This window comes from Hippocampus zosterae, chromosome 8, assembly GCF_025434085.1.
Source record: "Hippocampus zosterae strain Florida chromosome 8, ASM2543408v3, whole genome shotgun sequence".
Taxonomy (NCBI): domain Eukaryota; kingdom Metazoa; phylum Chordata; class Actinopteri; order Syngnathiformes; family Syngnathidae; genus Hippocampus; species Hippocampus zosterae.
The window spans coordinates 21377309-21405039 of NC_067458.1; the positions used below are offsets into that span (position 1 = coordinate 21377309).

At 46.3% G+C, this 27731-nt stretch overlaps 3 protein-coding genes across 3 annotated transcripts in view; 2 read left to right on the forward strand and 1 right to left on the reverse strand.

Moving 5' to 3' along the window:
- The first annotated feature begins 358 nt into the window (after nucleotides 1-358).
- sap130a (Sin3A-associated protein a) lies at nucleotides 359-11588 on the forward strand. The gene is made up of 21 exons (XM_052073014.1): nucleotides 359-609; nucleotides 1174-1315; nucleotides 1711-1967; nucleotides 2080-2247; nucleotides 2392-2518; nucleotides 3278-3393; nucleotides 3471-3595; nucleotides 3671-3818; nucleotides 3898-3988; nucleotides 4093-4197; nucleotides 4273-4414; nucleotides 5010-5125; nucleotides 5343-5633; nucleotides 5837-5990; nucleotides 6647-6745; nucleotides 7501-7862; nucleotides 8012-8245; nucleotides 8381-8506; nucleotides 8588-8691; nucleotides 9644-9757; nucleotides 10103-11588. Exons 2-21 carry the CDS (start codon nucleotides 1201-1203, stop codon nucleotides 10259-10261), a joined length of 3153 nt encoding a protein of 1050 aa, XP_051928974.1. The 5' UTR covers nucleotides 359-609; nucleotides 1174-1200; the 3' UTR covers nucleotides 10262-11588.
- Nucleotides 11589-11736: 148 nt separating this feature from the next.
- Nucleotides 11737-27728, forward strand: LOC127605467 (unconventional myosin-VIIa). The gene is made up of 36 exons (XM_052072985.1): nucleotides 11737-12011; nucleotides 12372-12396; nucleotides 12608-12709; nucleotides 13061-13213; nucleotides 13911-14095; nucleotides 14463-14584; nucleotides 14927-15069; nucleotides 15139-15252; nucleotides 15335-15488; nucleotides 15870-15946; nucleotides 16035-16154; nucleotides 16771-16910; nucleotides 17755-17965; nucleotides 18051-18186; nucleotides 18942-19120; nucleotides 19414-19554; nucleotides 19647-19805; nucleotides 20743-20835; nucleotides 20915-21009; nucleotides 21079-21163; nucleotides 21333-21551; nucleotides 21686-21889; nucleotides 21959-22174; nucleotides 22663-22827; nucleotides 22971-23237; nucleotides 23752-24042; nucleotides 24431-24550; nucleotides 24620-24793; nucleotides 25175-25402; nucleotides 25472-25639; nucleotides 25714-25831; nucleotides 26285-26411; nucleotides 26490-26650; nucleotides 26715-26896; nucleotides 27299-27417; nucleotides 27497-27728. The coding sequence occupies exons 2-36, from the start codon at nucleotides 12382-12384 to the stop codon at nucleotides 27726-27728; spliced, it is 5415 nt and encodes a 1804-aa protein (XP_051928945.1). The 5' UTR covers nucleotides 11737-12011; nucleotides 12372-12381.
- zbtb11 (zinc finger and BTB domain containing 11) overlaps nucleotides 11826-27731 on the reverse strand; it is a 253182-nt gene continuing 237276 nt past the window's right edge. The window contains exon 11 of the transcript XR_007963603.1: nucleotides 11826-11835. The gene's annotated coding sequence lies outside the window, so the exon portion shown is untranslated. The remainder of the gene's footprint in view (nucleotides 11836-27731) is intronic.

Genomic DNA, 27731 nt, shown 5'->3' on the forward strand with positions numbered 1-27731 from the left:
CGGAGCTGCCATTTCAACTGCTGAATAAAAAGTAAAAAAAAACAAAAAACAAAAAACAATCAAGTAACGGAAGTAGCGATGAACAATCTATGCTATGTTCCTTCCTTACACGACAGTAGTCAAGCAGGTTGTGGAGATCGGAGCAGCCACTCCACACCACACTACCCCTCTGTCTGTAGTGGGATCGGCGAAGCAATTCTCGCGCTCCCTTAGGTGGTTGCATTGGTTTTCTCCTTGCTGACTGGTTGTAAGAGGCCAAAAAAGGGAGCCGGCTCCCTGTTGAAGATTTAGTTCGGTCGACGCATTTCTCGCGTTTCCATTTGTCAACATTACGGAATTCTCATCACTCATTGGTTAAAATAATTTGGAGGGGCCGGGTCTGCCTTGAATGTTATGGGCGGTCGTGACATTCTCCACCCTCCCATTGGGCGACGCTTGGAAAATGTCTTCACCAATTGGTTGAAAGACGTCAAGGGGCGGCTTCCCCGCAAGCGTTCTTCCGGCTTACATGTCGCGAACGGAGAAAAAAAGGAAAAGAAAAGACGAATGGAAAAATTGTAATCCTGAAAAGGAGCGTTGCTTTTGAACTCAGCGAAACGGCAAACACCTGTACGTACTCTGAAACGCGTTCGCTTGTGCAGCGAGACCGGGTTGTTCCACTTAAAAGTTCAATATTTAGACGTGAGTGTAGAACAGGCGCCAACAGAAAACCTAGCGAGTCTCACGTTAGCTTGTTGCTAATCAGTTCGCTAGGCTAAAATCGTATCGTTTCTACTATGTGAGGTTATCGAGGCAGAAATGGTCGAATATTTCCAGTTAAAGAGTCACTGGGCTAACATCGCGTTTGCGTTCTCTTTCCATAGCGGCGAAAGCGACGTCGCTTCATCCGATAAACTTGATGTTAGGGGAGTGTTTCGACCAATAAACGCAAGCCAAAATACTCCTAAATGTACGTATTATTTTGCTAATCTTAGACGGGTGTCTTAAAATGATGGCTGTTTACAATAAACATAACGAAGGTCAGTTGTTGTGTACTCGCTCGGTCCGCAAAGGGTTAATTTTCGTTTTCATTGTTAAGGTGCTCGTACTTTTGTTGTCCCGGCCGCGCATGCGCACAGTTTCTTGTCAAGTGTTTTGACACGCGTTTATATACATCCTTTTTCTTTTTTTCAGGTCGTTGAACAAAGTGAAAACATCCGAATGAGCTCGCAGCAATTCCCACGACACGGGCTTCCCGCCTCGAACCCAGGGGGGGCTCCGCTAATGCCCACCGGTGGAAACCTGGTGCCTGTCAGTCAGCCGTCAAACCCGCAAGGTTATCTATATATCTATCGATCTATCCATCCATCCATCCATCCCCATGTTTCTTTCCCCGCTTTTTAAAAGGGACTTGCTCTGCCCCAAAAACTCAAAATGTCCCATCCTATATGATCTTTTTACAGGTGTTATCACATGATCAAAATTATGACGTTGGAATTACAGACCAGGTGTTCTCAAATTTTTACAGGCAAATAATGCTTCTAAAAAGACTTGAATTGTTTCAGAATGTGTTGTAAGGGGTGAAGACACACATGTCCCTGTCTTCCATCAGACATCCTTCAGAGTGAACGTGTCTTTAGTAAATGCGTGTTAGCTGTGAAAGCAAAATATTTCCATAGCTCACTGAGTGGCTTGTTTTGCTGCAACTCAATATAATTGATTGATTGTTAGCCGGTGTTGAAGCTGCGGACGGCAACCAGCAGGAGCACCCGCCGCCGGGGTGCGGCACCAACACGGCGGTGTTCCGGGACGACAAGCAGGAGACCATGGTGGTCCGACCGTACCCGCAGGCCCAGACGCACGGCCAGCCGCAGCCCGCCCCGCAGGCGCTGCCCATCCAGCCTGGCGGGCCGCCCGTGGCCTTGCCTGCTCCGCCGGTGCATCTACCGCAGGGCCAGCCCGCGGTACTCACTGATGGACAGATGAAGGTGAGTCTCGAAATATAGTCTCCAATTGGGGTTTTGCACATTAAGACAGAGGTACCTTGTCTGAGAATTGAATTTGTTCCATAACCAAAATTGTTTGTGTGTGTCTTTCCAGGCGGTCCTGAAGTCCCCCATGCCGAGCCGCCTGATAGCCCCTGCACCAGCCTCCAACCAGGGCCACATCCCCATGCCCTCCAAGGTCCCGGGCCACATGACGTCGGCCCCGGAGAGCAGCAGCGCCACCACGCTTTCTATTCCCGTGGCCACCATCAGCGGACAGCAGGTGAGCATATGATGTCATTGTTACACTCAAAAAGGACTTGGTGATTAATCAAGTTTTGATTTCATGTTCAGGCCATTTTACTGAGCACTACATTCAAATGTGTTCACAATGAATCTGATTGGCTTTTTTTTGTGTGTGTGTCAGGGTCACGCCAGTAATTTGCACCAACTGATGTCGGCCAACATCCAGATCATTCGAGGCAGCGGCCCCACGTTGCAGATCGGGACCCCTGCCGTGCCGCCGCAGACCTTCACGTCGCATCTACCACGAGGTACCGTGCATGTTAATTTGACAGCGACATATGCTTTCAACACAATACGGAGGGAGAATTTGTGTTAGATTGAACACCCCTCTCCGAGCATTGTCATACCCTGACACGCAGGTGTCTCAGAAAGAATGAAACTTTGCCACTGAACCACCGACCAAGGAGTCCCTTAAGTCGGTACACATTGGCAAAAATGCACAATTTCAAGAATTTACATTTTGAAAAGGGTTTTATTCAGTTAGAATCTGATCAGATAAAAATGTCAGTGTTATTGTCAGGATATTTGTGAGGATTCATAATTTAGCTCATCCAAATATTTTATTCTGTAGTACCTGTAAATTTTTTACCCTGTAGTACCTGTTTAGTATCTCTTCGTGAAGTCAGCTTTACTTGTACAGCATTTAATCACAAAATAGTCTCAAGGGGGTTCACATATTCAAGTGTTGGTGTGATCAGCGTGAGAGTTCATTTAGAAAAAGACAAGGTTTACAAATTTGAGAGTTAAGAAATAAGTCATAAGTTGAGATATAAACATTTCGACAGAGGTAGCTGCTCTATTTTCCATGGTTTGAGGAATTGAATCCTCCACACCAAAGTACCCTGTTTACAACCATGAAACGGGTTATGTCAGTGGTCTCCAACCCTTTATTTCCTTTGCCCTTTGCACTTTTACACAATGAAAGTATTGCAATAGATTTTTAGAAACATGAACGGAGGAACGTTTATTTAGATTGCAAATTCCATTTTGTGTATTTTCCTCCATAGGCGCAGCTGCAGCCGCGGTCATGTCCAGCTCCAAAACGGTCCTCCGACCGGCCACCGGAGCAGGCGCGGGCCCAGGCCAGCCCACCGTGCAGCACATCATCCACCAGACGATTCAGGTACTGCGTTGTGCACCAATAACATCTTTTTTTGTGTTATGTGTATCTATAACACGTCTTTCACTTTGCCTCCGCAGTCTCGTCCGGCTGTGACGACATCCACGTCTGTGCTTCCCACCGTGGTGGCACCCATTTCAGCCACGAGGACCCAGTCTCCCGTCATCAGTCCCACCGCCACGCACTCTGCAGAAGTGGCTCACGGGTAAGATGACACGACGCCTGTCTTCATTTGCGAACGTGCGGTCACCTTGTGTCAACATTCAAGTTGCTCTTCCAGGCGCCCCGGCCTCACCATTCACCCGCCGCCGGCCAGCATCAGCATCCAGAGGCCTCAGACGTCACGTGACACGGCCACGCGCATCACGCTGCCGTCGCACCCGGCCATCGGCGCTCAGAAACCTCAGCCGCCGCACACCATGGCGCAGGTTACTCGCCTCCATGACAAATGAAAGAGTTTTTTATTTCGGAGACAGAAAATGTGAATGCTCTGTTCTGACCTCACAGAAGCCCATCTTCAGTACCGTCACGCCAGTCGCGGCGGCCACCGTGGCGCCCATCGTCGCCACCAACACGGTGCCCTCGACCACCTCTATAGGTACAGATTCAAAATCACAAGAAAGACGCAAGTGCCAAAAAGTTTGGGATCTTGGGCTTTTCAGGTGAAATTTCCCAATAATACAAAAAAAGTGTGTGTTTCAGGTTCCATGCCGCACACCCAAATGAGCAGCAACACTATTGTCACCATGACGATGGCCTCCCACTCGTCGCACGCCACCGCCGTCACTACCTCCGCCATCCCCGTCGGTGAGTTGGGTTTCCCTGGTTATTTTGGCATTCCCACTTTCCCTCGCTTTCAACTCACCTCGGTGTCGCCCGCAGCCAAAGTGGTGCCTCAACCCATCGCCCACTCGTCATCTCGCGTGCAGCCCGACTACCCCGGGGAGAGGGCCAACCTCATCCCCATCCAGGGCCATCGCTCCTCGCCCAACCCTGTCACCATGGAGCCGAGAAGTGACAACAGGTGAACTAAACTGTCAACTTTTGGCGAAACATCACCTTTGCTATATTGGGGCAAAGTATCACCCAAGGGTTACAACATTGACCAATTAAAGGTCAAATAAATAAAACAAATAAGTCACTGCCGTGGGTGTTTATACCTGTCAACTAGTATCCAAACGTAAAGCCCCAGGCCTGAAAAGATGGTGACGTTGTTTCGCTTTGGAGATATGGCCAGCACAGCTTTTGAGTGGAAGATAAAGATATTTGAATGAATCTCGACTTGTTCTGTCAATTATGATAAGAGTCATAATTGAACAGAGTACATGTCATGGTCGTTGTTAGAAAGTGTGTGTCGTACTTTTGAGAAACGAGGACGGAGTTCATGGAATGAATGATGGACACCATGTAAAAAAAAAAAAAAAGCCATGAAACTCGAGCCATGGTTTTGAGGTTGTTTTTCTTCTGCAAATAAATTATGTTGCCATCAAAAGCCTTGACAAATGACCATTAAAAAAAAAACTTTTTTTGTTATCGAATTGGTGTTGTGTCTTTTCATGTACAGGTGAGCAATGCTACTGTATGTACAGGCTAACCTTTTTTGTCCTTTAATTTTCAAGGCCCCCCGTTCCGGTGCAGTTCCAGTATTTCCTGCCGACGTACTCGTCGTCGTATCCCTTGACTCACACCTACACCCCCATCAGCAGCTCTGTGTCCACTATCCGTCAGTATCCTGGTATGAAGCTCCACAAACGTGCACACCCACCCCAAAAAAATTGTCAATTTTTGATTACTCTAAAAAAAGCAAATATCAGCCAATTAAAATCGGCCTGCTGATTAATCGTTCGAGCAGTTCCATGAACATAAAGCGTTGGGAAAAAATTAAGACTAAAAACATTGGACTGTATTTTTTTTTCTCTACTTTGACTTAAAAGTGTCTCCTACTTTCCAAGTGACTCCTCAAGCTCCAAGTAACGCGCTGCCTACCCAGGCTGGCGTCGGGGTGGCCACCACCGTGCACCTCAACCACATGCAGCTGATGGCAGTGGACCGCATTGGCTTGCCGTCGGCACAGATCAGCACCCAGGGCATTCAGCCGACACCCATCGCCACGCAGGGCATTCAATCGGCGCCCATTGGCGTCCAGGGCCTTCACCCGGGTACGGCGGCCATCGGCGCGCCAGGCCTCCAGCAGGGTGCCGGCTCCGCTCAGCAGCAGCAACCGCCCACCGAAGCAAAATCGGGTACCGTGTTCCCTTGAATATTTATTGTTCATTATTCATAAATTCACATTTCATCCGTGGAATCTAACACCAGCTATTGACTGCAAAAAAAATTATGAACGTTTTTTTTCTGCTCTTTCTGCTACTGGAGTATGCTTATTGGAAAGTAGTACAGTAAATGGTTTCAAAGGATGACATGACTCAACCTTTTAAACCCCATCTAGGCGTGGTGTTGGCCGACAGCTTTGTGGCTAACCCGATCAGCGGCACCACTCAACCGGTCGGCACCATGGTGCAGACTCATGGCCAGGCAGGGGCGCCCACCCTGGTGTCCTCGCCGAGACCCAGCATCCTACGCAAAAAGCCTACCACCGAAAGGTGAGAGGCAAAGACGTTTGCCAGATCTTAATGTCCACATTTTTGGTACTTTTTCTTCTGTTTATGTATATTGAAGTCGCAGTTGTTTACATAAAAATTAGGGGAAACGACAAGACACTGTATACATAAATGTTCCATGTCATTTATTGCATTTGGTCTGGATCTACTCCAGGTGTCACCAACATTTTTGAGGGTGAGAGCAACTTCATGTGTACCGATTGTGTGAAGGGCTACCAAATTGATACACGTCTGAAATAACATATTTGTCCAAAATACCTTCAATAATATGAGGATGTGTTATTTTTAATACTTGATGATTTAAATTGTCAGACTTTGATCGTGTTTCGAAATGTCTCACAGTACTGCCAATGTTTGCATTTTAAAATCATAATTTCTACTAGCAAATCACAATGTCCAGGCACTGGCGGGCTACTCAAGTGGTCTTCACGGGCTACCTGGTGCCCGCGGGCACCATGTTGGTGACCACTGATCTACTCCGTCATATTTCATGCCTATTGACATCTCATTTCCAATATTGACATAAGATGTAATTAAATACAGCTAATTTACATTTTGTTATATTCGCAGACAGTATAATATACCATATGTACATCATTTTTAATATATTTCTCATACTTTATTTTTTTCATTTTCAGTTGTGTACGGAAGACCCTCATTTCCGCTCAGCCCAGTGAACCGAGCAGCATCAGAATTGAGAGCGGCGTGAGAGGGGCCAGTTCTCCCCGACCCGCGGGGTGAGCTTCAAACCATTCGAGCCTGGCTAAAGCTTAGCTTAGCTTTTAGTATGGATATGTGATAGAGTTGTGCTGTGGTTGTGGGAACTCGGTTAAGCTAACTGCATATGTGTTCAAATAGAGTTGCACTGAGTTCATATTAACTATTTAGAGTTAACTTTTAGGTAAAATACAGGGGTCATGTAGTCCTGGTAGCTGGCTAATGCTAACTTTAACTGTAAAAAAGAGTTGATGCTATAGTTGTGGTAACGGGCCAATGGTCACTGTAAATTCGAAGTGTGTTCGATCTGTGCGAGCCTGCTATAGTGAACTGTATGAAAAATACAGCTTTACTGTAGTCAACCAACTAACAATGAATATTTCAATGTGCCATGTGGCCATGCTAGCTAATTAATGATGACTGTAATTGTAAAATAGAGGTGCGCTAACTGGCTAATGCTGACGATGTAAATTACCACTGTATTCTGGCCGTGCTAGCTAGCTTAAGCTAAATGCTTTAAAAAAATAGAGATGCTTTGTGGTTAGGTAACATTTTGTATATTAGAGGTAGAATTTTGTTATGTTAGCTTCCTAAAGCTAAAGCTTACCTGATCTGTAAAATAAAGGTGCGATGTGGTCGTGTTAACTACCCAAAGTTTAAACACTGTCCAAGGAAAACAGAGGTGAGCTAACTGTGTATGTAAACTTCCACAAGTTGACCCTTTTTAGCCAGGCGGGAAAACCGTTCTGATCACACTTGATCTTTTTCCCTTCAGAGTCAAACCCAAAGCTGAGGTACACATGGCAGTAGCCCCTCCCGTCATGGCCGCCGTGGATGCGCTTCCCCTGCCGCAGGGTGGCGAGCAGCAAGCGATGGTGGCATCGGGCGCCCCGCACCTCGCTCAGGGCCTGCCCGCCATTCTGGCCACACCGGGGCCTGCGCCACCCTCGCAGCCCTCCGCCGTCCTCGCAGCCCTGCCCGCAGCCATCGCGGTGACTCCACCCACCCCCGCCTCCATGGCCAACACGGTGGCGTCGCCCACGCAGCCGGCCCCCAGCAGCACCGCCTCCTGTGTCGCAAGCTGCCCCGACGTCAAGGTCAAGCATGAGGTGGACACCGTGAACACCTCCCAGCCAGGTGAGGAGGCGACGCCTCTTAAAATAAGAAATAAAACCAAAAACGACTTCAGCTTTACAACGGCACCTCAGAGCAGCTTGCTTTAGTCTCAATGTACTCCATCAGACAATTATTATTGTTGTTATATGCTTGCTCTTTCCCCCTCACAGACTCCAACGCCAACCCTGCCCTGAATGCCCAGTCTTCCACCCTCAACGTGCCCCCCACGGGAGACCTCATCCCTGGGGCATCCCCGAGGAAGAAGCCTCGCAAGCAGCAGCACGTCATCTCCACCGAGGAGAGCGAGATGATGGAGACTAACAGCACGGATGAGGAGAAGGCGCCTGGGAGGCCCGTCACCGGCAGGGCCGAACGCCGAGAGTCTCCCCCCAGGGAATATGTCGGTACGGAGATGGCGCTCTGCTCATGCTGTGCTCCCCGCTAACTCGAACAAAGACTTTCTGTGAAGTATTTCAATCCATTTTATTGTTCTTCCCTGTGCAAACGTCGCTTAACATTTTAAAATGTTCCCCTCTCAGATGAGGAAGGGGTGCGCTACGTGCCTGTGAGGCCCCGCCCACCCGTCACCCTCCTACGGCACTACCGTAACCCCTGGAAAGCCGCCTACCACCACTTCCAGAGGTACAGCGATATCCGTGTCAAAGGTTAGTTTTTCCAGACAGAAACAAAAATCTTGCTGGGCTATGAATGACATGTAATTAATTCATATTTTGTTTTTGTCTCAGAGGAAAAGAAGGGCACCTTACAGGATATGGCCAACCAGAGAGGGGTGGCGTGCCGAGCGCAAGGCTGGAAGATTCACCTGTGTGCCGCACAGCTCAGACAGCTGGTGAGTGAAAAGTTCACGTTAAAAAGATGCAAGCAATGTTCGCCAACTTTTATTGAGCAAAGGCACATTTTGGCCATTCATTGACTGGACCAGAGACCCTCCCCCGCTGTATTTTATATCCACTACATTTGATGGATACCTTTTTTATTTAAGAAATATTCACAAGTCATAGTTAATCAGCTCGCATCACATCTCCCATCATTTGTGTTGTATATACGCAGTTAGCATTAGCTAAAATTATCAATACAAAAATCCCGTTTGGGGTTTGCAAAAGACAATTCGATACATGTGGTGCGTAACCTTTCAGTTTGATTTGATGCAGCCACATCTTTAAACCAAAACCGATTTTCCCCATTTAAATCGATTTTCATTGCACCCCAACTGTGTCGTGCTTTCAGAGTTGGAAATGAGCGAATAATTGAGTGAATGGTCTTCCCAGCCAAGTGAAAGCAGCCAATTTGTCTTCCCTTTTTTAACTCTGATCATGCATAACGGCGGGGCGGCCCGGTAGTCCAGTGGTTAGCACGTTGGCTTCACAGTGCAGAGGTACCGGGTTCGATTCCAGCTCCGGCCTCCCTGTGTGGAGTTTGCATGTTCTCCCCGGGCTTGCGTGGGTTTTCTCCGGGTGCTCCGGTTTCCTCCCACATTCCAAAAACATGCGTGGCAGGCTGATTGAACACTCTAAATTGTCCCTTAGGTGTGAGTGTGAGTGTGAGTGCGAATGGTTGTCCGTTTCTGTGTGCCCTGCGATTGGCTGGCAACCGATTCAGGGTGTCCCCCGCCTACTGCCCGAAGACAGCTGGGATAGGCTCCAGCACCCCCCGCGACCCGAGTGAGGATCAAGCGGCTCAGAAGATGAATGAATGAATGAATGAATGCATAACGGCAACATGTCCGTGATACTTGACTTGAATGTATTTGACCGGCCTTCCTGGTCGTTTTCTGTTCTCAGTCTAGTTTGGAGCATGATGTGTACAGCCGGCTGTCCTCTCTGCAAGAGGGCCTCATACCCAAGAAGAGGGCGAGCGCAGACGACGACCTGCACCGTATCAATGAACTCATACAGGTCCAACTTAAATATATATATATTTTCCCCCAAATTGCACTCTATAGCTTTTTTTTTTTTAATTATTCATTCATTTCCATGGACATTGTGACACTTCTGGTGCCTCGACCACCGGGAGCAGTATGTTACAAACATATGGAGCTGGTCAAAACTCTTTAGTGAGCCACACCAATATTAGTCGCTTTTTTTAAATGATAAAAAAAATTATCTTAGACCTGTGAGTGACAGTAACCACTTGCGTTGCTTTCGCTTTCTGTTGAAATATCCGTCGCTTAAACAGCACAAAAAGCAACATTTGTTAGCCTCTCTGCAGGCGAAATGACATCTCCCATCTTTTACCCACAGGGCAACATGCAGCGGTGCAAGCTGGTAATGGACCAGGTGACAGAGGCTCGGGACACCATGATGAAAGTACTGGAGCACAAAGACAAAGTTCTGAAGCTGCTAAACAAGAACAGTTCCGTCAAGAAATCATCCAAGCTGAAGCGGAAGGAGAGGGCATGAGATTCCCCCTAACTCACGGATCCCTTTACCCCCGCTCAGAATCTGGTGCTATGATCTGCTTCATACAATCACAAGCACCCACCGTGGGCAAACAAGTGGCTGGCGGGGAACCTTTTTAGGTTCGTTTCCGAAGACCTCAAGAGACAGTGTTTGCTAACTTAGCTTCCGCCAGGTCGCCGAGCCGTGGCGCGAAAGAGGCAAGAAGGAGTTGAAAATGGTAACGTGAAGACCAACCTCAAACGTGCAGTTTTTTTTTTTGTTTGGTTTTGATCAGTGCCTTCTTTCTGTTTGCCGATGATTGAACTGCTGCCGTTTTGCGACGATGTGTGGTCACCTGTCACTCGTTTCCCGACGATTTTTAGCACTCTAATTCGATGAAATTTCTCCTCGGTTCTTTCAAGGGGGAGTTTGCAGATTAAAAACAAATCACTTCTTGTCATAATTGTTTCCCTGTCAGTAGAAACCTGACAGTCATTTCAAATAATTGAATTTGTTGATTTGATGTGGACATTAGAGACATTGGACAAAACTTGTAATAGTACATTCATAAATTGATCAATGGAAAAAAAACATTCTCTGACCCCATCTTCTACCTCTGATTTGATTTTTAAGAAAATGCTTTGCTGGAGGAAAAACAACCACTCAGACCAAAGGCGTGTCTTCTGCGATGTCTTTTTTTTTAAGTGCAAACTCCCCCTTTAAATCTGATTATTACTTAAGAACCTCCATCGTAGAGCTCCCCACAAAAGATAAAAAGTCCACATCATACAAAAAGGTTTGCAATTGCCTCACGCTGCCACAAGATGGTGTCATTTTTTTTTACATTAGACATGGCTTTGGCCTGAGCACAAAAAATGGCAAATAGGTAATGGCTTCCCATTGAACTGAGAAGGGGAGTTTCAATTTTTCAGGCCGTAGCCGAGCTCAAATGAAAAATATCGCTGTAGTGGCAATTGAATTTCTTTTTGGGTCAGGGTCAATTGTGGATTTTCATGACTAGAATAGCAGCGGTTCACTGTATAAGGAATATTTGGAATTGGCAGGATTCATCTGTTTTGTTTCTTTTTTTTTATTCATTAAGAAGGCAGAAAAGGATTTGCAGTGGAGCGTCCTCATGTTCACAAAGCTGTTACTGTTTAAATGTGCTCTTTTTTTTCTTCTTTTTGTACACACCCCTCAATCTCAAAATGGAGACATTTTGTGCCGTGCGATGTGTAAAAACAAACAAAATTTCACAGAGAGACTAGCGTGGTAGGTCGCGATCATTCACACCAGACGTTGTACATTGTTTTTTGTCTGTAAGTATAGTAAAGATGCTTCAACAACACACACTAGTACTCGGATGTTATTCCACACCAGCAGTTCAGCTCTGCATGTGTGATTCTCAGTGGGGTATGTACGGTAACTCCCTCTAGTGGGTCATAAAACTGATTTAAATTGTGTAATATTACAGTGGCTTCAACTTTTGCCCTAAAGTAAAATTTGAAGCACAGTTCATCTTTTTTTAATTGGATTATATTGTATGTGATATTGGTGATGTTTGGTGAGGCAAAAATGTTCTTGTGGCAGTACTTCTTTAAAAAAAAAGTATTTACTGTCATACATGTGGCATCTGCTGATTCTACCATTTACTATGTTGTCACTGGGTGGTTCTACAGGAGCAAAGTCAAAGAGTCATAAAAAAAAAAGAGACTTCCTTCTTCAGTGTCATTGAGGGAACAACATCTCACGGGAAAAACCAAACCCTCAGGTAAGACTTGACTCCAAAATGTATATTCTTAAATTCAAAGTCATCTTATTTTAAAGGATTAGTTGTTTTGTTTTTTCTAACCAAGCCAATTCAATTCAATGAAAAAAAAAATACACTGGTATGTAAATATGCTGCGGCCCTAACAAAAGACCAAATGATATACTGTACATAAATCATAGGTGGGCAACCTTGGCCATGGGGTCCTAAACTTGTCCCAGAAGAGTTTTAAGAATTCGAAAAGAAAAATAAAACCTCACAGGAAGTGTTATAAAAAATATCCCTTGGATGACTTCATCAAATGGGCCCTGAAAAAAAAAAGATTTGAATGACACTACAAGTGAAAAAATGTTTTTCTTCCAGATTTCCAGTGATGCATCTGTCAAAGGTAAATTATTTTTTAAAATTCTTTAATAATAAGAGTAATAATAATGCTTCAGCATATAAAGTGCATCTGGAATTTTTTTTACTGGATGTAATACACATTTTGTTATAAGGCTGCCTGGAATATAGCCAAAGATGGGAAAATTGAAGTACTGTGAAAACTTTCTGGAAGTGTTACATGCATATGTAATCACTGCTGATGTTTCATCAATTAGGGGGATTTTGTGTGGGTGGACACCGGGTCTGGCGTACCCATCGGGGCCCAAGTGAAAGTAACCGACACGGGGCAGCTTCAACTAATCGATGACGAAGGAAAGGTAATTTAAATATGAAAATAAATAGCGATGATTACCGTAATTGTGTGAGCTGGTTCGGCTCTGCATTTGAAATTATTCCAAAACATTGGAAACATATGCATTTTTTTTCTTCTCGCTTATTGCTCTGCTTTAACTGTGTTAAAAAATAATCACAGCAATATGTTTATGTTGCAATTTTGTGAAAAATCTCTATCAAATGAAATACTGTATGTCCAATTTCGAGATCAGCGATGCAGTGACAGCGTGAAATGTTACACGGGAAAGGGCGACCGTATGTACTGTATGGCGTGACAATGAAAAGATAAATCTGTCAAGTTCTTGGTGACGTGTATGAACAAACCCAACTTCCAGGAGCACAAGATCACCAAGGGTATTGAGGGTGGCCTGCGGCCCATGCACCCCACTTCGGTGCACGGTGTGGACGACATGATCCGGCTGGGGGACCTGAACGAAGCCGGCCTCCTCAGGAACCTCCTTGTGCGGCACAAAGACGGACTCATCTACGTAAGTCCATCCCGCCTCGCATTTTATGGGCCGTAATCGCCCTGCTGGAAGTGCTTAATCTGCGCCCTGGACTTTGCACCCCTCTTCTGGGTGTTTTATCACTCCTCTCCATGGTGACCAATCGGCCTCTGCCGGTGAAAGGAAACTGAAGTGACATTGAGAGTCATTTTTTTTCACGTGTAGTTACGAATGCTGTAAATGTCAGAGCAACATGATCAGTGTTGAGGGCGGACGGGGTGGGGGGCGTGTTGGCCAGAGTTCCAAAGGGGGTCGTAACCACAATGGCCACCACTTCTCAATTCTTAGTTCCCCGTTAACCTCGCTGTCATGGTATAAATTCTTATTTGTGCTTCACAGAGGATAAATAATATATGCCTGTAATTATTTTTTGTCATCTCAATGTCCGCATTTTTCATTGCGCCATCCAGGTCTGTCAACGGGCAATTAAAAAAAAAAATATATATATATATCACCAGATCTTTCAGATTTTTTCTATACCCATTTAAGAGCCTTGTTCGTAATACCTCAGATCCGCACTTTTTCCCTTCAAACACGTTTGCATGATGTTCGTATGAAAATGGACAGAGTGGTGTACGATGACAGTCACCAAAGCAGCCTGTTACCAATACTAACTCTGGGAGTACAGTGGCCCCGAAAGCAGTAAAAGACATGAAACGACTGACACTGTGTTTTTCAGACATTCACAGGCTCTATCCTGGTGGCGGTGAACCCCTATCAACTGTTGCCGCTCTACACGGCCGATCACGTGCACCAGTACACGGACCGGCGTCTGGGCGAGCTGCCACCGCATGTCTTCGCCATCGCAGACAGCTGTTTCTTCAAAATGCGCCGCAACCGCAGGAACCAATGCTGCGTCATCAGGTTTGGGGACCTTTAAGGTTCTTCTAGTTGGAAAACGTCACAATTTCTTCTTACCTTTATAGTGTTACCTTGACTTCCGAGTATACGAATGTTAGTCTTTTGGAAGGGCTGGAACAGATTAATGGCATTTGCATTCATTTCAAAGGGCAAAGCTGATTTGAGTTACAAGCATTGTGATGGAAACTGATTAGACTTGTCAGTCAAGGTACCATTGTACTCCGTTTTTTCCTTGCCTTGTAAAATTGCCCCATCTTGAAACTGTTGGTAAATCTGCATTTTAACCATACGAAGCACTTTGAGTCCTCCGTGTGGGAAGTGCAACATGAATAAAATATTTATTCCCGTTTTGTGTGTTGCGGTGCCACAGTGGGGAGTCAGGGGCCGGCAAAACGGAGAGCACCAAACTTATGCTGCAGTTCCTCGCGGCCGTGAGCGGCCAGCACTCTTGGATTGAGCAGCAGATCCTGGAGGCCAATCCCATCTTGGAAGGTTAGTTTCCAACAGGGGTTTTCTTGGCTGAAATTGAGGCAGAGGCACCAATTGTCATCATCTCTGAGCTTTTAGAGCTAGAGTTGGTCGGCTACTAGGTGAAGGCGGCCGCTCTGGTCGACGCAAAACACCAAATTGTCCTTGTCTGTGAAAGTGAGTGTGAATGGTTGTTGGTTTTTACATTCCCTGCAATTGGCTGGAACCCAGTCAAAGGTGCGTCCCAAACTCGGCTTGTATCGACACCAGCTCACCCACAACCTTTAGCGAGGATAAAAAAATAATTTTAAATGGATGCCTGGAAAAAAAACATCGCTTCTCACTTCCTTTAATGACACCCCGCAGCCTTCGGGAATGCGAAAACCATCCGTAATGACAACTCCAGTCGCTTTGGCAAGTACATCGACATCAACTTCACCAAAGGGGGCGCCATCGAAGGGGCTCGCATCGAGCAGTACCTGCTGGAGAAGTCCAGGGTGTGTCGCCAGGTAAGAACACCTCAAAAAAAAAAATCGACTGGGTTGTCCTGAAGATGAAGAACAACATTTCTTTTCCAGGCACCCGAGGAGAGGAACTACCATGTTTTCTACTACCTGTTGATGGGAATGCCGGCTGAGCAGAAGAAGATACTTTCGCTCGGGAGCGCCGCTGAGTACAACTACTTGACGATGGTATTGAACGCACTTTAGACAGACTCCTAGTCCATGGATTAACACACACACACACACACACAAAACTGTACTGTATGAACAGGGGAAGTGCACCAGCTGCGAGGGTCGTGACGATGTGAAGGAATACGCTCACTTCCGCTCGGCGTTGAAGATCCTCATGTTCAGCGAGAACGACACCTGGGAAATCTGCAAGCTGCTCGCAGCCATCCTACACATTGGCAATGTCGACTTTGAAGGTGAGAGAGGTGCAAGTTGGCCATAGTTTTACGTTGGTATAGTCTTGGTCCTGACTTTTCAAGGTCTTGGTATATGACTTGGTGTCGGCTACCAAAATCTTGGCCTCGATTTGGTCTCGGGTCTACAAATTCTTGGTCTTCTTGAAGTCTGGTATTTAACTTGGTCTTGGCTTCTCTTGACTCATCATAAACCCTTCAAAGTCTTGGTTTTGACTATGATCTCCAGATTGTGGACTTGGTTTGGGTTCCTCTTGATTTTTGGTCTGGGATCCTCAAATATTTGGTTTTGGCATGGTCACGGCTCCTGAAAATCTTTTTATTGATATGGTGACAATACCGTTAAGTTTTTATCTTGAGTTGGTTCCAACTCCTCCATTTCAGGAACCATCATTAACAATCTGGAGGGCTGCGAAGTCCCGGCGTCATCACATTTCGACATGGTGTGCCAACTTTTGGAGGCGAGTTAAAAAAATATTTGATAGCAAATGCAAGTTAGTTGTTGTTCAGTCTTGACACCACTTTGTGTGTTTGCCTTTTGTCCCTTAGGTGGAGCCGAAAGTTCTGGAGAAGAGTTTGACTCAGCGTTCCTTTATGACCATTCGGGAGAGCGTCAGCAAAGTTCTGACCTCAGCACAGGCCCAGGATGGCAGAGACGCCTTTGTCAAGGTAAGAGGAAGTCACTGCTTCGCGTGTATTAAACTTGCAAATGTGAGATTTTGGTTGAAAATGTCATGGCCACGAATGCGTCTTTGTCCCCAGCTCTCACGATTTTAATCAAGACTTGATTTTTGCCCCTTGCAATTTTGGTTTCTACTTGGTCTCAAGCCCTTTAAGTCTTGGTCTCAACTTGTTCTTGTCTACTTAGTCTTTTATTTTGACTTTGTGTCAATATCTCATTAGGTAGTTCTTCAGACTGTCCCAACTCGTCAAAGTTTTAGTCTAACCATGGTCTCTACTCTCATCTTCGAGTTTTATCGTGACGTCTTTGTGGCTCCTTAAAATCTTCATCTTGTCCTGATCCCCAACCCTCAAAGTCTTTGCCATGACTTGATTTTAGACCCCTACCTCCCCAACTCAGGATCTTGGTTTCGACTTGGCCCCAACCCCTGAAAGTCTTGATTTGATCTTGACTCCTCAAACTCTTCAGAACTCTCAACATGTCTTAAAGTAGATATTTTATTCTGTTGATAATCTACTGTGTATGTGTGTGTGTGCGTGTGAACCTCTTCTGCTTCGGTGGACACACTTTATGACAGAAATGATTTTCTTTATGGTCCGCCAGGCTATTTACGGCCGTCTTTTCATTTGGGTGGTGGACAAAATCAATGCGGCCATTCACAAGCCGCCCGGGGAGTCCGACGAGGTCAGACAGTCCATCGGCCTCCTTGACATCTTCGGCTTCGAGAATTTCAACACAAACAGGTCAGTGTTCTCCTCTTGGAGAGTCCGATTTTTCTGGCATGATATATGAGCCGTCTCCTTATCTATGTTGTTTTCGTAACTTGTGGTTGGCAAAAGATACTCACACCCTGCAGTTGAGTAGAAGTAAAAGCATTTGTGGGGAAAAAAATAAACAAAACAAAAAAGTCAGAAAAATACAGTGGTGCCTTGACTTCAGAGCGCCCCCATTTACTATTTTTTAAGTTTGTTTTTCTCTTTTTTTGCTTTGTGGTGCATGTGAACATTTACGTAATGAGGTAACTTCAGATGCGACACCATCAAAGTAAAGTGAAAAAAAATGGTGGGAATTTTCAGCCTTTTATTGAACAGTCAAACAAACGTATGGAAAGTGAACACGAGCTGCTGTAGTCCACAACTCGTGCCCAGACACTCACACGTAGACTAATCAGTCAACTCCAGCACCTGACAACACTCACTCACCCGAATACAGTGGGGGCTCAGAACCGTGCCCTGCCGGTTGTCAAAATCAGCAATTATAGTGACACGTCCCTAAAGACAAAGGACTACTTTTGTCTAAATGAAGCTTCACATCAGATAGAAACAAAACTACATTGTTATTATCAATATCTGTTGTCACAAAAACAATTGTGGTGTTTTTTGGTGGATACCGGAACGGATTAATGACATTTCAATTAATTCCAATGGGGAGTATCGATTTGATATGTGGATCAATGGAATTATGATCTTGTCACAAAAGAAATTCAACTTTTATATCGAGGAACCGCCGTTCGCTGGTAAAGTACAATGCGCAGAAAAATTGACTGACGTACAGTAAGGACGAATTTGGATTTTCCCACCACTGCAGCTTTGAGCAGCTCTGCATCAACTACGCCAACGAGCAGCTGCAGCAGTTTTTCGTCAAGCACGTGTTCAAGCTGGAGCAGGAGGAATATGCCAGAGAAAGCATCGTGTGGGAGCGCATCGACTACAAGGACAACCAGGAAACTTTGGATGTGCTTGCCAACAAGGCCCTCAACATACTGGCCCTCATAGATGAAGAAAGCAACTTCCCCAAGGTCCAAATTCTTGAATCTTTTTTTTTAAAGGTCAAAATGTTCCTGTTCAAAGTTCAAAGTATTTGTTTTTGGGTTGCCTCATCAGGGTACAGATACCACCATGCTCCAAAAAATGAATCAGGTTCACGGGAAGGGCAGCATCTACATTTCCCCCAAGAATAACTACGAGACTCAATTTGGAATCAGTCATTTCGCAGGGGCCGTGTACTATGACTCCAAAGGTAAAAATCGATCAAACTAGCCGACGGTTAATTTTCAGAAAGGCAACCCTTCAAAGTCTGGCCTCAAGTTATGGTTTCAAGTCGAGGTTAGTGTCGGAAGATCGAGTTTGAAACCAGTACTGGGATTTAAGAGCAGGTTTCATACCAGGATGAGAGTTTCAGGACAGTTTCAAATTTGGAATACAGGCCTGAGTTCGAGTCTTCAAATAAGGATTTAAAGCTACTCTTAGGGTTTCAAGTCAGGGTTTCAATTTAGAGTTTCAGGAGAGTGTCATGGTTCAAATCAGGTTTTCAGATATGGATCGAGGGTTCAAAGTTTGGGATTTGAATGAAGGTGCAGAGCCGAGGTTTTCCGTCGATTAGGGATGTAGGACAGGATTATAGTTTAAAATTAGGGTTTCAAGGGTAAGAATTTTAAATGAGGGTTTCACAGCAGGGTTATGGTTTCAAATTTGTATTCCAGGACAGTGTTAGACTTTCAAATTAAGGTTTAAGGGCAGGATTAGGGTTTCAAACATTTGGGGTTTTAGATTACAGTTTAGGGATACAGGACAGGGTTTTTTGGGGTTTCAAATTTGCAGTTCAGTACAGGATTAGGATTTCAAGCCAGTATTATGGTTTCAGTTGTGCCTTCCACACAAAATCCAAGGCAACATCTTGAATCGTGATATTTTCTTTATCGCTCTAAAACCTATTACTGCCAAAGAGAACATTTGGTGAACTAAGTCCCCGTTTCTCAAATAAAACATCCCAAGGTTTCCTGGAGAAGAACCGTGACGCCCTGAGCCTCGACTTCATCCAGCTGGTTGAGACATCCAGTAACAAGTTGCTCAAGATGGTCTTTCACAACGAGATGTCCACGACCACCAACAACAGCACCAAGAACTCAGCCAACCCCAAGATGGTCATCAACACACCCAAGAACACACTACGGGTAAGTTAGCATTAACCGCAAAGCTACCATGACGCTATCTTGAAACCATAACCCTATCCTGACCTCCTGTCCTGAAACCCTCCTATAAAACCAATCATCCTGTCCCGAAACCTTGAATACTATTTCAAAGCAATTTGAGATGCTAACTTCTAAAGCCCTATTCCAGGCCTGAAACCTTAACCTAAACCCCTAATCCAGGACCAAAACCCTGATTTGAAACCATAACCCTGTCCTTATACCCAAAACCTAGCTTGGTGCTAGTAAGACAAAATTTCCTGTTTTGTGTGTAACAGCAAGCAAACGACGGCAAGAAGCGAGTTCCCACGCTGACCGGTCAGTTCCGTCAATCCCTCGACTCTCTGATGAAAACCCTGACAGCGTGTCAGCCGTATTTCATCCGGTGCATCAAACCCAATGACTATAAGAAGCCCATGGTCAGCGTCGCCCACCCCAACACTCGCTAACAGAGGACACATCTGCATTTTGATTGGATCTTTTGTGTGTGTGCGGGTGTGTGTGTATTAAGCTGTTTGACAGAGAGCTGTGCCTACGTCAGTTGCGCTACTCGGGCATGATGGAGACCATCAGGATCCGCAAAGCCGGTTATCCGGTACGCTATACATTTGATGAGTTCCTGGACCGCTACAGGGTTCTTCTCAAGACCTACATCTGTGACCCCCAAAAGGTGCGTGAACCTGTTGGATATTCAACCTCTTGGACTTGAATTATTTGTCAAGAGTTGGTCTCAACCCGCGGGATGCCCGGGAGTCCAGTGGTTAGCACGTCGGCTTCACAGTGCAGAGGTACCGGGTTCGATTCCAGCTCCGGCCTCCCTGTGCGGAGTTTGCATGTTCTCCCCGGGCCTGCGTGGGTTTTCTCCGTGTGCTCCGGTTTCGTCCCACATTCCAAAAACATGTGTGGCAGGCTGATTGAACACTCTAAATTGTCCCTAGGTGTGAGTGTGAGCGCGAATGGTTGTTCGTTTCTGTGTGCCCTGCGATTGGCTGGCAACCAATTCAGGGTGTCCCCCGCCTGCTGCCCGAAGACAGCTGGGATAGGCTCCAGCACCCCCCGCGACCCTAGTGGGGATCAAGCGGCTCGGAAGATGAATGAATGAATGAATGGTCTCAACCCTTCAAAATTTTGGTCAAGACTTGATTTTGGTTCCTGAGTAATGAGTCATTCTTAAGCTAGTGGTCTTGGCTCCTCAAAATAATTGTTCTTTTGTTCACGGCCTCTCAAAATCTTGATCTGCGCTCATTCATCAAATTCGTGATCTTGTCTTGACTAGAGGGCTTGGCCTTGACTCTCGACTTTTCAACACTGTTAGGCTTCTCAAAATCTTGGTCTTGTTTTGGTCTCTATTCCTTAATATCTGAATCATTCAGTCAACTGTTCAAGTCTTGTTCTTAACTTGGTCTAGACAACATTTTGGTGTTGGCTCGTTTGTGACACGAGCTCAACCCCTTCATTTCCTGGTCTTCCTTTCTCAAAGTCTTGTTCTTGACATGGTCTGGATTTCCTCAAAATCTTTATTTGCCTCCTCGTTCTCACCGCTCAAACACTTTTTCTGGATGTAGTCTTGGCTCGTCAGATGATTCTTTTTCCGACTGTGCGGACAGGAAAGCAAAGAGAAATGCTGCGAAAGCATCTGCGAATCTGTGCTGGCGGGAGAGGGTGACTGGAAGACTGGAAAGACAAAGATCTTCCTCAAGGTGAGCTGACTTTGAATGGTGAAGGAATTATATGATTTAAAAAAAAAAAAGCAACAAATCCAGAACAAATGACCCTTAGGACTTCCACGACACCATGCTGGAAGTGGAACGGATGAAAGAACTGAACGTCAAAGCGCTTTTGATCCAGAAGGTTCTACGTGGCTACAAATACCGGTAGAAGAGAAAAGATATCACGTGCATGTCTTCTGATCATTGTTATTGATGAGTCATGGCTCTTTGCAGAAAACAGTTCCTCAAGAAAAAAGCAGCTGCTCTCGTCATCCAGAAGCACTGGCGAGGACACAAAGGGAGACAAGTGTACCGTGTGGTAAGTCCAGACAGCAACTTCATATTCTTCTTAGACATTCACAAAAAGTTTGGGGCTTCTGGTCGAGATTTTTTTGACGTTCTTCCCTGAGCTGAAGGGCAAAATTTGTAAGTAGTGCACTGCATTTAGGATTAAAATGACCCTTCTCTGTTCTTGTGAAATCTTTTAGGTCCAAAAGGGCTTTGCCAGACTTCAAGCACAGGTTCGCTCCCGCCAGCTGCACCTCCAGTATAAGAGAAAGCGGCAGGCGGCCATCTTGCTACAGGCACAGGTGCGAGGCTATGTGGCCCGCATGGACTGGAAGCGCAAGAGGGACGCCGTGGTCTTCCTGCAGGCGCACACCAGAGGCTTTCTGGCCAGGAGGACTGTCAAGAACATGAGGAGAAGCGTAAGACTACCGTCAACATCTGAAACATTTCAAATGTAGCAAATGTCAGCAGAGTTAGCCTATCACAGATGTACAGATTCAAACTATGTTTAGAGTTTCAAATAAGAGTTATGTATCTACTGTATATATTTAAGTATCTGTCAGCTAAAGAGAAAGAGGCGGAGCGTCTGGTCATGCTGCAGCGTCAGAAACATCTTGAGGACGTGCTCAGGCAAAAAAAGGAGATGGAGGCCCAAGCCCAGTCCGAGTCCATCATGGATCAGCAGGTGGACGACATCTTTGGATTCCTGCCCGTCATGGTGGGGGGGCAAGAGGGACAGGCGCCCGAAGGGTTTGAGGTGAGGACACATAAGGCTCCCTTTCCTTCCTGCTTTTATGTCAACACATTGTTTCTGTGCGCTTTCAAGACCTTGGAGAGCAAGCGAGTTCTGCTAGAGGAGATCGACATTGATACCATCTCCATGGAGGATGAAGACCTTCTTGTAGAGGACCAGGATGACCTGGACGATTACCCCTTCTCCAAATTGGCGTCAATGTACTTCCAGGGCGGTGCGTCACATACGCACATCCGCCAGAGGCTGAGACGACCGCTGCTTTACCATGAGGACGAGGGAGATGTCCAGGTACTTCCTCATCCACTAACACCTCATTCCAGACCAGCTATAAAGCCGAGAGTTTTCCATTTGGCACGACCCAGCTGCCAGCTATCGTGAAAAAAAAAAATGTAATTCTGTAAAATAATCTTCATTTTTAGTCAATGTACCTGTAATCCGAGCGGCCAGAACAGAAAGCTAACATAGGAGTTGATGACAGGCTAGATCGCAGCTCAACAGTTGACTAGCTAACTTGTGGCTAAGAAAAATTAGAACCTAATAGAGGCGTCAACATCTTCACTCTAATGTAATGTCAACGATTCAACATCATACGTATAGAAGATTTTACATCTCGATCACAATAACAAGCTTTTGACAGCTAGCCTGTCGCCAAGCTAGCAACTAGCTTGTTAGCGACTTCACAGGTGTCTCGAATGTAGCCCAAATCTTTTTGCAAGTTTAGCTCATTTTCTCATGATGTCATTATTTACTTGTTCTTCTTCTTGTGTGGTTATTAGGCCTCGCTGACCGTTTGGTGGATCATCCTGAGGTTCATGGGGGATCTTCTTGAGCCAAAAAAGCAGTTCCAGTTGCAGGGAAGCTCCTCACAGGGGCGCTCTCTCAATCAGGACGTAATCGAGAGAAAGGACAGACGTCTCAGCCACATGGTCGGGCTCGACCAGGTACAAGGCCCTTGGTCTCGTAGTACAGATTACTGGGATAAATTCCAGACAAATCAGGGTTTGCAATCAGGGTTCACAAGGTTAGTGTTTAAAACTTTACAAAAACTCTAAAATCAAAAGAGTTCTCCATATTTTCATTTTAGCGTGTGCTGCGGAACAAAAAGGGCCCTGTTCAGGAGGAGTCCGTTCCCAACAGAAAGGCGTCCATGTCGAGAAACAAGAGGGCCGCTCCGGGCGAGGTGGCCCCAAACACCAAGGTCTACACCGTCCCTGAAGGGAACCCTCGCACCCGAAAGGGCTCCACCTTCACAGACCTACTGTCCCGGAGTCGGAAAACCTCCGCCGTTCAGGAAAATGGAATTCCCAGATCTTCTTCCAGCTTTCGGAAACCCTCCATCATTATGGAAGAGGTGAGACCGAGACTAAACTGTCCTAAGAATTTTTTGGGTGGGAGTTTCCCGTCAATAAACAATTTTGCCTTGAAAAGTCAAGGTCATAGGTCAAAGGTCATAGCTCTGGTGGCAACACTTCTGGTGGCAAACAAATCCTTTCGTGTCAATTGACCGAGGCAGAGCGATTGAGAAAATGTTAAATTGCTCGAATTATTGAAACCTTCTCTTCTTCTGTATTTTGTATCTGTAAAGTGCCAGTTGAGATGCAGATGTTATGTGAGGTGAATTACTTGGAAGGGAGATGAAACGCTCGGCGTAAGTTATGTTTCGAACAGGTCATATTAAAGGCACAGACGTGCTCTTTGGATACTATTCTGAAGAGCAGATTACAAGGTTAACAAAGTATTTTTTGACACATAGATCTGTGTCATGATTTCAGATCAAGTAAGTGACTCTTTTTGCCACCCGGAATGACCTAGCTTCACCATTCACCATTCACAAATCTAAAAATAAAGGTCTATATTGCCTTTAGTCTGAGGATCCGACGGAGGTGTCCAAGGCTCCCACCCTACAGACGGTGAAGGAGGATGGTGACGATGCCTTGATCGGGGAGGGTTCCACCCTGGACCGGCCCCTTTCGTCTCTGGAGAAGCTGCACATCATCGTGGGCTATGCCATAGTCCGACGTGACCTCAGGGATGAGATCTATTGCCAGATCTGCAAGCAGCTGCAGGACAACAATAACCGCAACAGCTACTTCCGAGGATGGATCCTGCTCTCACTCTGTCTGGGCGTCTTCCCGCCGAGTGAACGGATTATAAAAGTGAGGAGAGGCCATTTTGACACTCGCGAGCTATCGTAAAAGGCTACACTTTGTTCTGGTGTATTCTAAAAATGTCAACTTCAAGTACACAAAGCAATCTTACCTAAGCACGTGAGAGCTAATTAAATTGGTGGCTAGCTCGCCAGTAAGAGAAACAAATTTCACCACTCTACATCGGTCATGTTAAAACAGAAGAAATACAGAAATCACTGTCACACAGACCAAGCAGATGAGAAAATCCAAGCAGATAACACACCTTGACACTATTTTAATGTAAAACATGACATGACGTACACGCTAACTTTGATTCACAAGCGACAAACGTGGCATATAACCAGCCGGTGGTTAGCTTGCGACTAACAAGCATGAGATGTCTATATTGTAACAGTACATCCAGAGCTTCATCCGCTTCGCTCCCAGCGGCTACGCATCCTACTGCGCCGAGAGGCTGCGTCGCACCCTTACGAACGGCGCGCGAGGGGAGCCCCCCGCCTGGCTCGAGCTACAGGTACCGCCACTGATTTAGCGTCAAATTTCATAGAGCAGCCTGATTCTTTTTTTTTTTTTAACATGACAGGCCACCAAGACGAAGAAGCCCATGGTGGTGTCAGTCACGCTCATGGACGGGCGCTCCATCAACCTTCCCGTGGATTCGGCTTCCACTTCCAAGGAGCTCTGCCAGCTCCTCGCTAACAAAGTCAAACTCAAAGACATGTTTGGCTTTTCCCTCTACGTTGCTCTGTATGAAAAGGTAAACGGTCAGTCAGTGGTCTGCGTAAGTCCCAACATCCCTTGAACGAAAATCTGCGGCTCCCACGGCATGATACTTAATGACATCACCTCTGCACCCCGCATCATAGTCTAACCGTGGGTTGCCAGGTGTGGTCGGGATACTCCTTCCAAAAACAAATCAAGTAGCGCAATAGTCCTCTACAGAACGTCAAATGTAAACAGGAAAGACTTGTCAAGATCTTTCATAGGTTTTGCTAGTTTTTAGTACAAGCAAGTCCCAAGTACCCACTCAAATTAGCAACTTAAGTCTAACTTAACTCATGTGACTTAAATCCCCCACCTTATCCGGGGATCAAAGTGCAGGTAAGATGGCCCTAACTTGTGGACTCTGGTTGCCCAGGTGTGGGCCCTGGGCGGCGGCCGCGAACATGTGATGGACGCCATCTCCCAGTGCGAGCAGGAGGTGAAGCGGCGCGGCGGGCAGGAGCAGCACGCGCCCTGGCGCCTGTTCTTTCGCAAGGAGATCTTCACGCCGTGGCACGACTGCGCCGAGGACATGATCAGCACCGAGCTCATCTACCGGCAGGTCGTCCACAGCCTGAAGTTTGGAGAGTACCAAATGGAGAAGGTGAGATCAGACCCGGATGGTACGGTTGCTCCATCGGTAAACTGTGCTCCTTTTCTGAAATTGACGCAGGAAGAGGATCTCGTCCACCTGGCCGCCAAGCATCTCTATATCCAGCACGGCTCGGATGACAGCAGCGAGGCTGTGCGGGAGGCTGTGCAGGCCTGCGTCAGCAACCCCCTGCTGGAGGCCAAATCTGAAGGCAAATGGGCACAAATGATTTCCACGGCCCACGCGCAGGTCAGTCGCGTTCCTCCATTGTCACCCATGAGCCCCCCCCGTTGTCTAATTTTTGGGCTTTTTTTTGTGCAAAGGGTTCATATTTGAGTTCTCTGCAAAAAGCGGATTCGGTGAAGGCGGAGGTGGTGGATTACGCCCGCGAGAAGTGGCCCATCTTCTTCTCTAGGTTCTTTGAGGTGGTCAAGGTGTCAGGTAGGATTTAAGTCCATCGGTAATCTATGAGCAGGGAACGGGGAAAAAGAGTGTCAAGGAATGTCCGACAATAGGGCGATGATCACACTTCTCAGCTTTCCTGGGAATAATGTTGAGGAGAATCCGGCCAGGAGTTGAACCTAAGGTACAGAAGGTGGAATAAGACCTTTGTTCCGGTCATGGAGGTCTAGGACCAGACCCTCAGAAGCGTGGTTCCCAACTTGGATTTTGTGGCGCGTCCCTGCCATTCACTGTCCCTTAAAAACTTCAGAACCCCCCCCCCCTCCCTCCCTTTACGATATGCCTGCTCATAAGGACGCTGGAAGTTACTGTCCTACCGGTCCACTCGTGATCTGCAAAAGTGGACTTGGGCCAACTGGATTCTTCTTAGATGTCCAAATCTTTAGTACGGAGTTGAGCCCAAATTTCAAAGTCCTTTTGTCATGTTTCCAGGTCCTTCACTGCCAAAGAACAAGTTCATCGTGGCCATCAACTGGACTGGCATCACTTTCCTGGATGAGCGAGAAAAGAGACTACTGGAACTCTCCTTCCCAGAAGTCACCGGCGTTAACTCCACGAGGTTCGAGGCTAGAAAGCAGGAAGGGATTCCGAGATCACTCCATACCTGAAAGATCAAAGCCATCTTTTCTTCTCCCAGAGGTGCTAAAGGCCCGGTGGTGTCTTTGCTGACTCTGAAGGGAGACTTCACGCTAAGCGGATCCACGGCGACGGACATGGCCGAGCTGGTCACCATGTTCCTCAGCGGACTGACCGAGCGCTCGCAGTATGCCGTCACCCTGAAGGAAATGGAAAAGCGAGGTTTGTCAGCGCATCGCTGGCTGCTTTCATTGATAACCGCTCAATTTGTTTGTATTCCTGACAGATGACCCAACGTTCCTCAGCTTCAAGAAGGGCGAGCTCATCGTCATACTTAAAGACAATGAGTTCTCGCAGGAGCGCGGCTGGATAAACGGGCAAAATCACAGCACGGGAAAAACGGGGGCCGTTCCCACGGAGGCCATCTTAATCCTGCCCACGCTCACCAAGCCCACAAACGAAGTGATGGTAAAGAGACGGGTTGCTGTCGTGAATCTTCGATAAGCTTTTTTTTTTCTCCCCTTAATTCAGGGGTATCAAACTCATTTTTGTCGCGGGCCACATTTTAGTTACCGTTTTCCTTGCAGGGCCGTTATGACTGAAAGAAGTCAAGAATAAGTGTATTCATTCATTGTTTAAGTTACTGAAATAAGGGCAACAAGAAAATGCTTACCGCATCACTCTTATTTATTACAAATGAGAATTTAAAATTTTGGTAGCGATTTTAGCAAACGTCATGGAAGTTGCCATTTTTGATTTGCTTTCGCGGGCCGCATAAAATGATGTGGCGGGCCACATATGGCCCCGGGGCCTTGAGTTTAAGACCTGTGCCTGAATTGTTTTAATTTTGGTTTCCCATCTTCATGTCAGAGCCTGCTCAACCTATCCCCCAACCAGCGGAAGACCGTCCTGGCCAACCAGAAAGAGACCGGCACAGTGGAGCGACTCGCTCCATTTACCTTGAGGGAGTTTTCCCTCGAGTACTTCAGGTATTTTCACCTCGTTCGTGACAACCTCGATCCGCCTGGAAGAGATTCTCGCAACTATCTCGTGTCCGTGATTCTACAGGCAGCCCGCAAAGGATGTCAACCGACAGGTGATGTCACGCAATGCCGCACCCGAGAAGCTGTGGTTGAACTCGCGTGAGCCCATCCGACAGCCCCTCCTCAAGAAGCTTGTTGGCAACTCGGATTTGAGCCACAAAGCCTGTCTGGCCTTCACCGATATCCTCTTGAGGATTCCATTTGGCATCTCAAGTCTGAATATTGCCTCACCAGAATCCAACCTATTTTCTCCCTGACTC